The 14,529-nt window shown below is 31.8% G+C and overlaps 2 protein-coding genes across 5 annotated transcripts; both read right to left on the minus strand.

The window, feature by feature from the left end:
* Positions 1-531: 531 nt before the first annotated feature.
* LOC105321744 (leucyl-cystinyl aminopeptidase) lies at positions 532-7,971 on the minus strand. Of its 2 annotated transcripts, none has more exons than XM_011420190.4 (15): positions 7,422-7,971; positions 7,060-7,333; positions 6,357-6,480; positions 5,413-5,564; positions 4,544-4,657; positions 4,226-4,348; positions 4,002-4,133; positions 3,745-3,902; positions 3,563-3,645; positions 3,216-3,343; positions 1,525-1,583; positions 1,284-1,437; positions 1,080-1,174; positions 844-971; positions 532-737 (listed from the first exon to the last, which is right to left on the minus strand). In XM_011420190.4, the coding sequence occupies exons 1-14, from the start codon at positions 7,928-7,930 to the stop codon at positions 866-868; spliced, it is 2,211 nt and encodes a 736-aa protein (XP_011418492.3). In that variant the 5' UTR covers positions 7,931-7,971; the 3' UTR covers positions 532-737; positions 844-865. The 2 variants fall into 2 exon arrangements, with proteins under 2 accessions (XP_011418492.3, XP_011418493.3); XM_011420191.4 differs by having other exon boundaries at positions 834-971.
* Positions 7,972-9,136: 1,165 nt separating this feature from the next.
* On the minus strand, positions 9,137-14,216 carry LOC136276646 (glutamyl aminopeptidase-like). Of its 3 annotated transcripts, none has more exons than XR_010715194.1 (6): positions 14,092-14,216; positions 13,295-13,399; positions 12,783-12,950; positions 11,646-11,768; positions 11,085-11,428; positions 9,137-10,641 (listed from the first exon to the last, which is right to left on the minus strand). XR_010715194.1 is itself a non-coding variant. In XM_066089233.1 (4 exons), the coding sequence occupies exons 1-4, from the start codon at positions 14,118-14,120 to the stop codon at positions 10,584-10,586; spliced, it is 360 nt and encodes a 119-aa protein (XP_065945305.1). In that variant the 5' UTR covers positions 14,121-14,215; the 3' UTR covers positions 9,137-10,583. The 3 variants fall into 3 exon arrangements, 1 of the variants encoding a protein (XP_065945305.1); XR_010715195.1 differs by having other exon boundaries at positions 11,646-11,778; positions 14,092-14,214; XM_066089233.1 differs by lacking the exons at positions 11,085-11,428; positions 11,646-11,768 and having other exon boundaries at positions 14,092-14,215.
* Between the last annotated feature and the right edge of the window lie 313 nt (positions 14,217-14,529).

Genomic DNA, 14,529 nt, shown 5'->3' on the forward strand with positions numbered 1-14,529 from the left:
TAATTTACAACATAAAAATTGAATTGTATTATTAAACTTATAAGGCTTCAAAATAAACCACTATCAAATAAAATTACAGTTCATACGATGTACAGGGAAATTTTCTCACCCATATCATTTTAGCCCCGTTCGCCCTTAGTGTCAACGGACGTATTTAAAACTAGACAAATCCCAATGTCTTAGATTATCTCTCTGTAAATAACTGTGTCTGGGCGAATTCAAGAGGAGGCAAAACTGTTTGTAAGTGTAGAAGGTAAAAAACAAGGTACGAAAATAACTATATATGCAAGTATGCTTTAAGAGCTGTATTATTATTGGTTCTAACAGGGTGTCTTACATGTATTTTGTTCAACAAAAAATAATCAATACGTTATTACTTCTGGTAGTATTACTAAACCTCATCTTGTGTTACATTTTATCACAAGACTAGAATTATTTATGTTTAAAGGGAAGCAAATCTTTGAACTTTAGAATACTAAAACTGAAATAAAACAAAAACAAAACACAATTAATACTTTTTTTAATGATATATTAATATTTAACAGTTTGAAGGTGCGTGCATTTGATAGGCAGAATGTACATGTATCAAGCAAACAAAGCGTGCTAATTTTAATGGATGCATATGATTTAAGAGGTAAAATAAATCTAATCCAAAATACAATGTATTTAATTGAAGTAAATTTCGTCAAGTAGTCAAAATCTGATAATATTCCATCTCATAGTCATCAATGCAGTTGCTGTAATAAAAATATTTACCATTATATATCGTTTGTCATAAAACTAGCATAACAAAACTTAAAACAGGAAACGAGGTAACATCGCCACATACATACATATAAATACCTTTGATGCATAGCTTTATCATCTAGTCCATCTTCTGGGTGAATTTATCAGTGGAAGGTCTTAGAGTACTTGGGGAACTGTCGCTCACTCTTGAATTTATCCTCCTGATGAGATTCACCAGATATTCCCTAGAGAGGATATATCATTTGTGTAGGTATTTTTCATGTAACATTTTTATTACTATTCCATCGATATTACTGTTAAGCAAAGTTATCTTTTGTGTACATGTTACTTACTTCATAGCATCCTTATAACCCTTATTGTTTTCCTTTGCTTGCAATTGGTTCTCGATCAATTCTAATGCTTTGGTGGCTATTGTAGCAACCTTTTGCTGTCATTGAGAGAAAATAACTTTTACTTGTTGAAGAAAGAAAAAAAATCATTATTGTCAACTTTATAATAAAAAAGAACTCATTATTAAAGCGCTGTTAACAAATTACCATTAGAACTTTAACTTCGGGTTTGGTGTCTTTCAGTCTTAATTTGATCAGGATCCCGAATGAATGAGAAGCCGAGAACCAGGGTAGAAAATCTGTTTCCTTTTCCATGTAATTTAACAAGTCCTTAACAACCGACATATTCAAGGGTTTGGTTCTGTAACATTGCATCTAGAGTTTATTATTTCAAAGTTTGTTATACTCTTATACATATGCATTATATACATTTAAAAATTCTGCATACCTTGCAAAAATACTAACGGCATCGTTCAGCAAATGTGCTCTATCTCCCGGTGAAAAAATCTAAGAATAGATACATATTCAAAACAAAGGTAGGGTATGAGTAGCAGAATAATCGTAATATATTTGGTTGTCAAGTAATTGTAAGTTGAATATTAGGTTTTTTATTATTTCTGATGTTTGTACAATTGTTATGATATTTTTCATTTTACTACAGTTATTGCCGAGATCAAAGAGATGCCGCGGACATTATTCTCCAATGTACCACAAACGTCATCAATAAATTATCAGATCAGAAATACCTATTTGTCTCGCACTGACCATGAAAGTACAACTTCAAACCGTAAACAGTTTTAAAACTATATGAATTAGTTCCGGACAAAACGATGTGTATTGTCTCAAATGTTTATTTTTAAGAGATCAATGCGACTGTTCCTAGCACCTCCCTAACACATTTTCACTGCGTGTTTTTACATAAAATATATAACGTGTAGTAGTATTAATCGTATTTAATTACCCTTAAAATATTTGGAATATGATTCAAAGATATTTTATAAATAAGTAAAGAGTATTGAAAATCCAAAGAAAAATTCTGTCTTCTGCATGTGATTCCTTTGTTCGATACACACGTAAACATTACTAACAAAACCATTGGGGTTACACGGAACAGCCGTCAAAATGACCTAGATCTACTCTATAGGAGAAACGATCTGTAGAAATATTGGGCTGTTAGTAAAATAGAAATAAAGTTCTTGTTATCGTGAATGTTGCAGGATAACCTTCTCGGTCTCGAAATGTTGTTTGATAAATATAAAACCGCCTCGGCTTTTATATTTCTAAACAACATTTCTCGACCTCGGAGGTTATTCTGCAACATTCACGAAAACTCGTACTTTATTTCTCAAATATTAAAAAAAAAAAATTGTTGAAGTGGTGCTGATAGTGGCCATTGCTGTTTTTCATGCTGTTGTGATAGCGGAATGATAATGTTGCGTTTATAATGATAATGATGCTGATATTAAACATACTGTGATGTTAATTGTGTTAGAATTTATGATTTTATCTTTTAAATAATATATTTTACTAATTTCAGGTTTTATTTTATCAGAAATTAAAATACTTTTTAAGTATACTTATATGTCTAGTGCAATCCCTATAGAGGGTTAAATGGAATTTGGTGAAATGTTAAGAACTGATAGTAAAGAACATCCATATGTATCCCTATAATCTATTCTATGCTGCATTCAAAGGGAAGACCTCCCGTTGCTCTCAACGAAATCGCGCGTCAGGTTGTGATACTAATGTTGATCAAGTTGTGATTGATATGCCACTGTTCCAAGCTTTGCCGAGAGTGGTACTACGATGGTTGTAATGGTCCTGGTGATTATTAAAATGAAGATATAGTATAAATTTGAAGGTAATGACAATGGTGGTTTAATGCAGCTGCTGTTGATTATGGTTTAATTAGCGTTTGTTGATAATTGGTTGTAATTTTATGGCAGTGGAGTTGATGTTACATGTAATGTAGGGTGCATTTTTCCGATGCTTGTTGTAAAACAGATCCTAATAGTTTCCCTTGTGAGTGTGATGGTTTTGTGTGTTGTAACGAAGCTCTGATGGGTATAGACATTATGATAATTATATCTTTAGTATATGTGATTGAAATTTGTCGTGGCTTTTGGAATTTTTGTTTACCTCATGATTTGTCATTAGCTGATCGGTAATTGCTTTCCAAGATTCAGGGTCATAGTTCACCCTGTAATATCCATCATCTCTATAGTTACCTTTTACGAGTTTGAAATGACCGCTTATTTTGATAGTTGCTGCGAAAAAAATGAAATAAAAAGTCATGATTATAAAGTTTGCAATGCATGTACATCTGCGTACAACACTTTATTTTATTGAGTGCATGTAGAGTACATGTAACACCTGCTCATTGAACCCATTGATCACAACGACATCTTTATTTTAAGTCTCTACATATATGTAGATGTTTAAATACTACTACTAGACATGAACTATTCAAGCATTTTTCATATTACCTGTTTCTTCACGCAGTAAAAACATTTTTCTTGAAAAATGCCCATGTTGGTCCAATATTCCGTATTGAAAGGGAATTGTCCATCTATAAAAAAAACAATTTGAATCGAGTATATTGATATCACCATGGACATTAAAGCTTAAACAACTGAAGTGAATGTCATGTGCTAGTGTGGTAATGTACATAGGTGTGGTACGACTAATCGTATTGTTCTTCAAGATAAATGGTTCTTGGGATATCTGGATCTCAGAATTATTTCGACGGACAGTCACAAGAGGATATGCCCTCTCCCCCATCCAAATACTCATGACAGCTTTCAGGTCTATGCCATCATCAGAAGACTAGAAAATTCAATATGAATAGAATATTATTTGAAAGTCCTTAGTCGCCATATCTGCTAAAATATTTATCATTTAATGTGATTTTTATCCAAAACTTACGTTTGATAAAGCTTGCCATAAATCATCGCTGACCACATTGCTATATTTGTTCTGGTTCAAGTAGGTTTTTATTCCGTTCATAAATGCTTTTTCGCCAAGCAAGCCTCTGACCATGCGAACGATTGAAGCTCCCTATAAATAAAGTAGTAAACTTTAGAACCAACAAATATATCATGTTAAAGAATTGGGTTTAAGGTGTCAATTTATATTTGAATATTTCCTACTTTAGCATAGGTGACGCCGTTAAATATACTAAAATCGGGAACAGCAACTGGTTGATTTAATGCTCGAGAATTCGTGAAGTCTTCGCTCATCATTGAGTTAATTTTCTCAGTAAAAAAGTTTTCCTGAAATATAAAAAAACATACTAGTAATGATCAAAAGATGATTGGTATAATAAAAATCATCCGTTATCAATAAAAAAAAAGATGAAATAAATTCAATCTGATTAACATAAGACTAGTTAAACCGCTTCTATACGAATTAGGTGTGCTGAATGTCATTTTTATGTCATTAAAAAAAATGAAATTAATTGAATATACCATGCTCCATTCGTTATCAAAGGCTTGAAGTCCTAAATATTGCATGAAGGAAGCGACTCCCTCATTCAACCATAGATCATCCCACCACTGCATAGTTACTATGTTTCCAAACCACTGAAAAAAACTTCAAATCACTTATTCATGAACTATTTTTAATTCTTCTTAACCAAAGGCTTTTTATCTTAATTGAAAAACTTACAGTTATACAATAGAATACGACTCAAATATTATCAGATCAACAAACTGCCAGAATCAGAAACAACATTACAATTCAAAACTGCTGTCTATAAATAATAACCCCACAGTAAATGGACTTGGTCTTTTGGATGTAAAAGAGCGAAAAGTTTGCTTAAACATAGTGCCACGACGATGACTCAAAGCAGCAGTGAAATGACCACTGTATCTATAAGTTTTACTGTGATATAATTTCATTAACAAATTGTTACTGATTAAGACTATAATTACTCCCACATGTATGCTTTTGATAGTTTTCTGTGTCATTCTGAATATATTCAATTTTCAGCTAAGAAATAAATAGCAAAGATCAAAGGCTCAGCTAGATTCATTTGATTGGTCACAATTTTTAAATGTAAATATAAATCTGTTAATAAACATTTCAACATTATGCCGAAAAGTGTGTGCTAAAATTGAATTGCTGGCAAAACCGAGTTGAAACGTTTTATGCATGATTCAAAAAAATGAAAATAAGACAAATTAAATGTTGTTAATGCAATGAACTATATTTCATATGTGAAATCAAATAAAAGTGAGCTTATATGTTATATGAATAATTATTCTACATGATTTTCCATAACACGACATTGATCCATCCATTTATTGTATCTTTAAAAAGTGGTTATATATTCAACCTGATGAGCAATTTCGTGGGCTATGACTGACGCCGCTCTATACTTCCTTCCGTATCCCGAGTTTATAGGTATAACTAGATATGGCTTTCTATAGGTTATCAACCCCCAGTTTTCCATTGCGGCCGCTATGTGGTAAGGAACAGCAATCATGTCTATCAAAATCAATTATCCAATCATCAATCAATCATTAATAATAATTATATACTGTAATTTATAAGGGTTTAAAAGATTAATTTCATTTTAAGATTTTACACGACCATTTTTTTTCCATCAAGAGATTTCCGAAATTTTTATTGGTGAGAAATGCATGTAGTACCCGAGTTTTTTTTCGATTTTTTAAAAATATTTTCTTCCATTGACAAACAATTTTAGACTTTATTGGGACTGAGAAAAACGTAAAAAACATTTTTTTTTACCGCTACTCGAAAAGCCCCCTCATCCTTTCCCCAACAAACATAAGCGGCCCATAGTTTTCATTGCTAACAGGAAGACCAGTTCCTTGTACCATTCTATATAAGTTTTTAAAACATTTTTCCGATACTTTTCTTATTTCTATGTTATACATGTATTATGATCCCCTCTTGGGGCGTGATCAGTTTTAGTCCGGGGGTCATAATTTTAACAACATGAATCTACACTATTTGATGATGCTTGCATAGTAATATCACAAATTGTGCCAATTTAGTTTTGAGAAGATTTTTAAACTTTTCCCTGTATCTATTCCAAATTTTGAACTCCTCTTTGGGCCCAAGTATTTGCCCGATGGGCACAATTTTAACAATTAAAAATCTACATTATTAAATTTAAACTTTGAACCCATCTTGGGGCCCCAGTATTTGCCAGGGGTCACAATTTTAACAATTTAGAATCTACATTTTATATACAAGCGGAATGATCAGACAATCCACTCACCTTCGGTTCAGGTGAGCTAATAAAAAGATTACCAAGATTTGGTAGTGGGTACGATACTTCAAACAGAGTGTTAAAGTAGTCTAGAATGATCCCACCAGCATCCAGAGAGAAATCCACAGTTTCCATCAGACTCGTACGGTCGTAGTAAACTGTCATCTAGATGGTGAGGGAAAAATAAAGTAAGAGAGCTAAATGATTAAGTTCCATTTTTAGACTGTATTGATCTCCTTTAGCAGAAAATATCAATATAATAATATAGGAAAATACAAAAATAAAATGATAAAATGTACTCATATTTTCTTTTCTAACTTATTGCTAAACAAATGATATCTTTAAAATTTAAGTCGATTTGTTGACAATCCAACCTCCCTAAGGTTCATAGATACTCTGATCAAAGAGATAACTTTCTCAAAAATGCTCTTGTGGATTATGTAACACTCTGGAGATTTTTTAGAGAGCTGATTTAAGAAGGTAAAAAGTTATGTTTGAGAATATGAGAACCCCATGGGGCATTAAGATAAATCATTTTAATATATCATTTTTATATCAGAAAGTATAATGCTTTCTGAAACTTTATTTTGTGTACATGTATTCAGATTAGAATGTCTTCAAGATTGACTTCAATTCCCGTTAAATTCTAATTCGTAATTTATTGGTAAATAAAATAAGTTTCGCATATTTCAAATTCAATACCTTGTCTTCGCTAATACATGTACATGTAATAAATTTACTTACATTCACTCCAGATTTCGTTAGCTTGGACTTCCCTTTATATTCACCAACTGCAAATGCTACCAAGTAAGTGCTCATTTTGACACTTTGTTGAAAAGTGTCCAGCACAAGATTATTTTTCCTTGGTATGGAATGTACCCGGGGCATGTTGAAGAGAGAGATATGTTTTTTCTCCCTGACAATTGACATAGAAAAATTGGCCTTCAGAGCGGGCTCGTCAAAGCAAGGAAACGCTTTTCGGGCACTTGCAGGTTCAAACTGGGTGGAAGCTAGGTATCTAAGAATCGTGCAATCAGTGAGTATAAAACATATCAGAACACTTTAAGATGGGCACTTGTTCAATATTTCAATATAAAAAAACATACCTTGAACTTTTATTTGAAGTAAAGAACTCTGATAAATAAAACCCGTCTCCATTAATGCCCAGTATCCCATCGAATACGATGGTGATTAGAATTTCGGCATCTTTCGGAATGGCGTCTTCCATTATAAGAAAAAGTTGATCAGTATCGTTTTTCATCTGCATACGAACTTCTTTTTGCTCATTGGAAGGGATTGTCGTCAATGTTGTCTGAGAAATTACTAAATCTTTAGAATGAAGTACAACGAAGTTAGTTGTTTCTCGAATTACGCATTTGATTTCCACCTTTCCCGAGAACCTGGCTTCTGTAAGATTGGGATGGAGAAATATATCGTACTCCAATGGAATAACTGATTGTGGAAGTCGAGTGTTATTCCAAAGAAATCCCTCTGACGCTTCTTGGTTCAAAGAGGACAGAAATTCGGAAGATACATTTCGTTTCGACAACAAGCCAAAAATTGGTTCTAATCCACAGTAGTAACAAATAAACATAAGTAAAATGAATTTTGCCATGACTGTCTTTGAGGAGGATCAAAATCAAATTATCTTAATATATAGTGGAGATAGGACTCTTATATTATACTTTACGTAATGGTGATAATAATTTTTCATCATTTAGGACATTTACTGTTATTCTTATTTTCATTTTAAAATTAATGTTAAATTTCGAGCATTTTGGTGGAAATTGGACCTACTTATACGAAATTATAATATGTTTATACAGTTTTTTGAAATAGAGTTCCCAAGCAATAATTTTTTCATTGTCAAACTCTGAGTCGTGGTAATGCCATGGTTGTTTGTAATATGAACTATAGAAATATGTTTAACGATATTGTGCTGTGTATTAGTATGATTTCACCGAGCATTATAGTTCATTAATAGATTTATCATAAAATAGACAAAAATCTTATCCATATATAATATCTTAGTTTTAGGAATTGAAAACACTGCAAGCAACACGGTTCATTGTTCTACAATGCGCATATTTGAATGTATGATCATATATTTACTTTAGTGTCTTCATTTGTCAGTGATAACACTTGTTACCAAAGTAAGGTATAATTAAGCTCATCAATGACGTAAATCATAAATCATTGGGGCGCAAGTGGGGGTTTTCATAATTATACGAAATAGAATAATGTACGTACCAATGTCAATCAATAATTCAATATTTAATTATGTAAATACAAGTAAATGTTAATATACGGAATCATTGATTTCATTGAGTATTCTGAGATGCTAATCAAAGTCGGTGCGTGATTAAAACTATTGGAAAAACTGTTATCAAAACTATGTAAAAGGCCTCGGGCTTTATTGGATATGATCATTCCTTAAGGTCATACATAGTATGGGACTCTTCCATGTTGTGACGTTTATCGAAATAAACAATGAAACCAAGTGTAATTATATAAGTAGTTTCTTTCCCACTATTGTCACCTAACAGCGTTGCGCAGTAGGTTAGAGGGCTGTTAAAGAAAGTATTTTAATTATCATGTACTTGAATCCTTATTTATATCGATAGATGACCCATACCACCTTAAACCTCAGTACATTCACAGAGGTATAGTAATCTGCATGCTGGTAATAGCAAAAATGAACATGTAGTATTAAAATAATAATATATTGGAGAGGAAACAACACACTAATTTAATTACAGCAGTTGTTTAAATAACTGGTTGTCCCGAAAATTTGAAAATATCAATTCTTCACGTTGTTATCTAATTTTAGTAATTTATATATTCAGTTTATAAATTAATTGAACAAATCAAAATGTAAAAAAAGATTATCATAACTGATTGAAAGCATTCACAAAAATGTACAAATGAAAAAAACCCACAAAACAAAAACTAAATATCAAACAACATGTATAAATAAATATGAACTTGCTATAAGTCATTTGTAAAGGATTATCATAACGCGTATACATATGTTTCTAAATATCCATTGGAAACAAATAAAAGACATACCGTATACAATTTTAACGTTACTTTTTCTTAAGAGAATGTTAAAATAATTTTCCGAGACATTACTGGTGCCCATTAGACATCAAGGCGTTTCAAATTACGCATGCAGCTGTCAGCTATTTACAGCTGTAAAATCATGTTAACAATAATTATAGAACAATAATTTTCCTAGCTATTAAACATATAATGGACATAATTTTGATTAAAAAAAACCTGCCTTTTAAAAATGATTATCATACTTATTGCACAATTATATGACAGTATCAAAGAGTATCATGTTAAACAGGTTTTTTTCTTCAGAATTACTAGGTCAAACTTTTCTTATCATATAAGAAACACAAATTAAAGCATATCATTTATGCTCTTAGTTCAAAATCATTAAAAGGTAGCCATGATAAGAGGAAATCACAACACTAAGTAACAATATTTCCTCTACATTTCACGACAATGACAAGAAATCAATGAATTATATGTAAACTCAACACATAACCTAAGACAGAGACATCAGAATCAAATTGGACATGACATACTAGAAAGTATCTTAGCAAAATAAAACCGAGAACGCTATATGCATCAAAAGTGTCGAATGAGATTATTTTAAAAATTTTCCTGTTCTGGGAAATTAAACTTTGAACTAAAAAAAGATGTCAAACTAAGGATATGCTAAATACATGCATGTGGTAAAGATATAAATGTCATTAAGATTTGGATGAGATTCAATGTCAAAAATTTTTATAGTTACATTTATAAATACTGATAAAAGAAACATTATTCAAATGTTCATAGATTAAAATTACATTGTAATAACTTAAATGTAAGAAAGTTATTACAAAATTATTAAAGTCCTCATCTTCCCCTAAATATGTATAACAAACAAAACCCTTGATTTTCCCAAAGATAACAAATCTCAACAGCTTTTGCCTCTTCAAAAGAAACTACCACGCTGTTTTTACAAGACAAGTATACAGAGATCATACACACACCAAATTACCCTTTACAAGAGTATGGTACACAAGAATAAACTATACATTGTATTACCCTTTACAGGAGAACAAAAAGAACACAAGACATGAAATGGATAACAATGCAAGCTCCTTGACTGAAGTTGTACATGTATCATTCCGAGTTCCTTTGTAGCCAGTGTTGGACGGTCTGTCCATTCTGCTCTAGCCACTGGATGTTCATCTGAATGTTCTCCGAGGCTATCTGTACTGCTCGAGTTCCTGATCCAGCATCGTGCTCTTTGAAAAATTGCTGCACCTGTACGTACAGGAAAGGTAAATTGCTATAAGTACTTTTGGAAATTTTTGTTGTAAAACGATATTCTTATTAATAATTTTAAAGCCATGTGTGCCTCTTTGACATTGATATTATGAAACTTAGCATGAATGATACTCATATTTGTACTTCTTGCTCCAAAAAGCATACACAAACTAAAAGTGTATTCATGAATGAAGGTGATATTCTGAGATTCTGAAATTCATACAATGTATGTATTTGCAGCAAAGCATACATTCTAATTTCTCACAGCTTTAAAATCTACAGGCCTAGGTTTGGGTAGGAAAATTAATATCTTAAAAAAGAATCCAACAGAGCAACAGATAAGACAAAAAGGGCCAAATTTATCTTAGTAATTATATCTAATTAAAATTTATAAAAAGTAAAGAATTTTGTATAATGTATATATTTCAGCAAGTCCCTACCTCTTCCAAGTCGAATGGAGTAGAAAATTCACTTGTACAATCCTTGATAATATCAGTCTAAGTAAATGACAGCTTAATCTAGGTGTATCCTAAACACTGACCTTCTATCAATAACACTGAGCGTTGTAGGATGAAAGAAAATAGTTTATTTGCAAAATGTTTATTCTATTTCCATTCAATTTGATTTCTTGTAAAAAGGGAATCTAAAGGTCCAGTCTCCAACTGAAAATCACTGTCAGGAATGACCAGATAATACAATCCAAAACGGCCTTAAACTTATCAGGGATGTGAATCGCCAAAGAAGATAAAAAGGAAATCATTCAGTTGTTGGTCTGTTCTGAAATCTAAAGTGAACATTTTTATTTTCAAATCCGTTGAAATTAGTGGATCTGCTGAAAAATCACAACCCTATTATTATGCTGTTGTTACCATGTGACAACAAGTCTGAGAGACAAAAATTTATTGTAACTTTAAATCCATAATATCATCAGTAAATTGTTTTAATATTCAGTATACATATCTTTGGCAATAATCAGATATAAATGCAGAACAACCCCTTACCATTTTCTTAATTTGGACCAGTTTCTCTGCACAAATCTCCATGCCAACAGCCTACCATCAATATTTACAGAGACAAACAGTTGAAATATCTTGTTGTTTAATGATTTTATTGTCCAATGCGTACTGCAGATATCTTTTAAAATAAAAAACAAAAATATATACAATTTATTGAAATATGATATAATTAAAATTTACTGCATACAGGTGCATTTTCTATTAATGAGATATGTTGAATAAAAGGAGATGTATACTCGTTTCAATATGGATATCTCGGATTAAACTAACTGGGTTAGAAATACTGTAAACTAACTATTATTCATGTGCGAGAAACATTTGCGTGATTGGTGAGAGCCTCTTGTCACTTATATGTATTGGTTTTATGGGAGTGTTGGAAAAGCGTGGTCACGAAAAATATTCACCGGGAACCAGTTTATCTCCATTAAATTGCGAAATGAAGTCTTTGCGAATAAAAGTTGGTTTACAGTTTCTTATTGTTTAATGATTTTATTGTCTTAAGTCTACTTAATTCATTATTATAAACTTCTACAATTAAAACATACATGTACAAGTGCATGTACTTGTTCTATAATAATTTTTATAAGAATTCTTAATAAGGTCTGTTGAAAAAAAGTATAATGGTTTGGACTAGTATATCTTAGGTTAGACTATTCAAATGGGTTAGAAATATTTTGAATGTCAAACACATCATTTAGAGATAGTACATGTATATTATTTTGTTCCTAATAGTTTATAGTCAATCATGTTATGTAATGCCCGCATACATAATGAAATGTAGCTTTAATAGTTTATTCTATTACCATGATTACAATGTCAAGAAGGTTGCAAATGACAGATTCACCAGATGTTCTCATTTAAATAAAATTCTGGTTCATATTTTTGCTATTTGCATCATACTGTGAAAGATTGGCCTATTACTAGGCTGATCATGTCTAAGCACTGGTATCATCATCAATTACATTTAATGTCGTCTGCATTTTTTGCACATAATTTTACAGATAAATTATTCAAGTGCATAATACTTTCCGTGGCAGCTACCTCTTTAAATACAATTTTTTTTATGGTCTTTATTCTGTAAACCACTGAGCAGCATTTATATGTAGTATATACTGTATATACCTGCTAAGCAGAGAGTAGTCCCTAGACTTTGCCAAAGCTTTCATCAGTTGTGACCGCTTTGAAGGTACTAAAACATTCAAGTACTGGTTCTTCACAAACATCCACTCTTTCTCTGATCCATACATAATGCCTGCATCAAATATTCTGCCTTGTAATTCAGTATCAATACTAAAAAAGTAAAACAAAAACACTTTGTTAACATCCATCCAACAATTACCATTAAATCAAGAGCCTTTTTTCTGGGGGGGGGGGGGGGGCAGGGTACATGTACATTCTGTGGTATCATCATAATTTGTTGGTTGCCAATTTTTGTGTATCTTTTTGCTGAGTTTCTCCACAAAATTTAATATTCATTGAAGTGCTATTATTAAATATTCATTGTATTTATAGGATAATAAGGCATAAATTTAGATATTCTCGAAACTGATTTTCACTAAATTCACAATTTAAAATTGATGCCCGGGAATATTAATAAAACCATAGCACTCCCTAGACTGGGTACATGTATATACTTATCTGTGTTCTGCATCCACTGGTTGAAGCGATCTGTTGCCTCCTTCACTGTGTTTACATCTCCATAAGATACAGCTACACTGATAAGCAAAGACTGAAGACGCCTGAATTAACAGCAAACCAGCAATCAAACAATCAATCAATCTATCATTAGGAGGATCTTTTCCAAGATTGATTAAGTCATTCTGATGTAATTGAATAGTTGTTGTATACATAAAAATCTCTAGTAGAGAGGGAGGTACAATCTTCCTGTAACCTAAAATACAAACCTAGAGAAGGCTTCCCCTAGTGATCTAAGGATCATCGACACCCTGTGACGTTACGTCCTATGACAGTATGTCACAACATGGTAATCTCAACCAACTGTGAACCTAATTATATCACCAAAAGTGGACATTTATCTACACTGTGTATCTGCACTGTATGAAGTGCAATGGGTATAACAATGGTCTACTAAATTGTAGGTTCCGAGTTCAAATCTAGCAGGGACTTTGGTTTTGTTTTTGTGAATTATAGTAATTAATTTTTGAAAGTTGATATTTTCCTTAAAATTGGACTTTTTTCTGCCATTTTCAAGTCAAGCACATGTTAGAATACCATATATCTAAGAATATAAAAGATAAGGGTTGCATGCAGAACTTTTTCAAAAGGAGTGGAGGATCCTTGATACAGTTACCAAAAGAAAATTTGACTCATCTGTAACAAAAGGACAGGGTATATCTTCTGTTGTAAATATATAATGATGATAATGCATGTAATGCTCAATTATATTTTTTCGCAGCAAGTCCTTTCTCACCTTGTAAGATATTCTCCTTCCTTTTTCATCCCAATCGAGTATGTACCAACCTAGAGAGTTCAAAGGAATCACTGATAAATCCTGCTCTATCCCCGACAGAGAAAACCTGAAAAAGATGATAATTTTTGCATGTATGCATGTTTGAATTATGATCTTCAAGTAATTAACCTTGTTTCTAATTGTACCCATATTTAAAAGCAGAAACAAATAAATGAATACATGTTACAGAGCTTTGTAATTAAAACAGCCATAGTGAAAAGCTATGCTATATTTCAGTGGGGGAAATATTTTTTTACAACTGCATGGTCAGATATTTTTGCTATTAAAGTATAAAATAGTTTTCCAGACAGACCAATTATCTTAGAAACTTATAGTCTTTTGCCTATTTACACCAGCAGAATCGGTTTCCTTTTAAATATTCAAAGTAAATGCAATAAT

This window comes from Magallana gigas, chromosome 6, assembly GCF_963853765.1.
Source record: "Magallana gigas chromosome 6, xbMagGiga1.1, whole genome shotgun sequence".
Classification (NCBI taxonomy): Eukaryota; Metazoa; Mollusca; class Bivalvia; order Ostreida; family Ostreidae; genus Magallana; species Magallana gigas.

What these genes read in the sequence shown, in the direction of transcription:
- LOC136276646 (XM_066089233.1), bottom strand. Translation starts at nt 14,120, where the DNA reads ATGAAAAAGGAAGGAGAATATCTTACAAG. An exon ending in GAAGGAGAATATCTTACAAG is followed by an intron (nt 13,400 to 14,091) that starts GTGAGAAAGGAC and finishes CTGTTAATTCAG; the next exon opens with GCGTCTTCAGTCTTTGCTTA. An exon ending in TGGATGCAGAACACAGATAA is followed by an intron (nt 12,951 to 13,294) that starts GTATATACATGT and finishes TTACTTTTTTAG; the next exon opens with TATTGATACTGAATTACAAG.
- LOC105321744 (XM_011420190.4), bottom strand. Translation starts at nt 7,930, where the DNA reads ATGGCAAAATTCATTTTACTTATGTTTATTTGTTACTACTGTGGATTA. An exon ending in GCCGTTAGTATTTTTGCAAG is followed by an intron (nt 1,438 to 1,524) that starts GTATGCAGAATT and finishes GCAATGTTACAG; the next exon opens with AACCAAACCCTTGAATATGT. An exon ending in CCGAAGTTAAAGTTCTAATG is followed by an intron (nt 1,175 to 1,283) that starts GTAATTTGTTAA and finishes TCTCAATGACAG; the next exon opens with CAAAAGGTTGCTACAATAGC.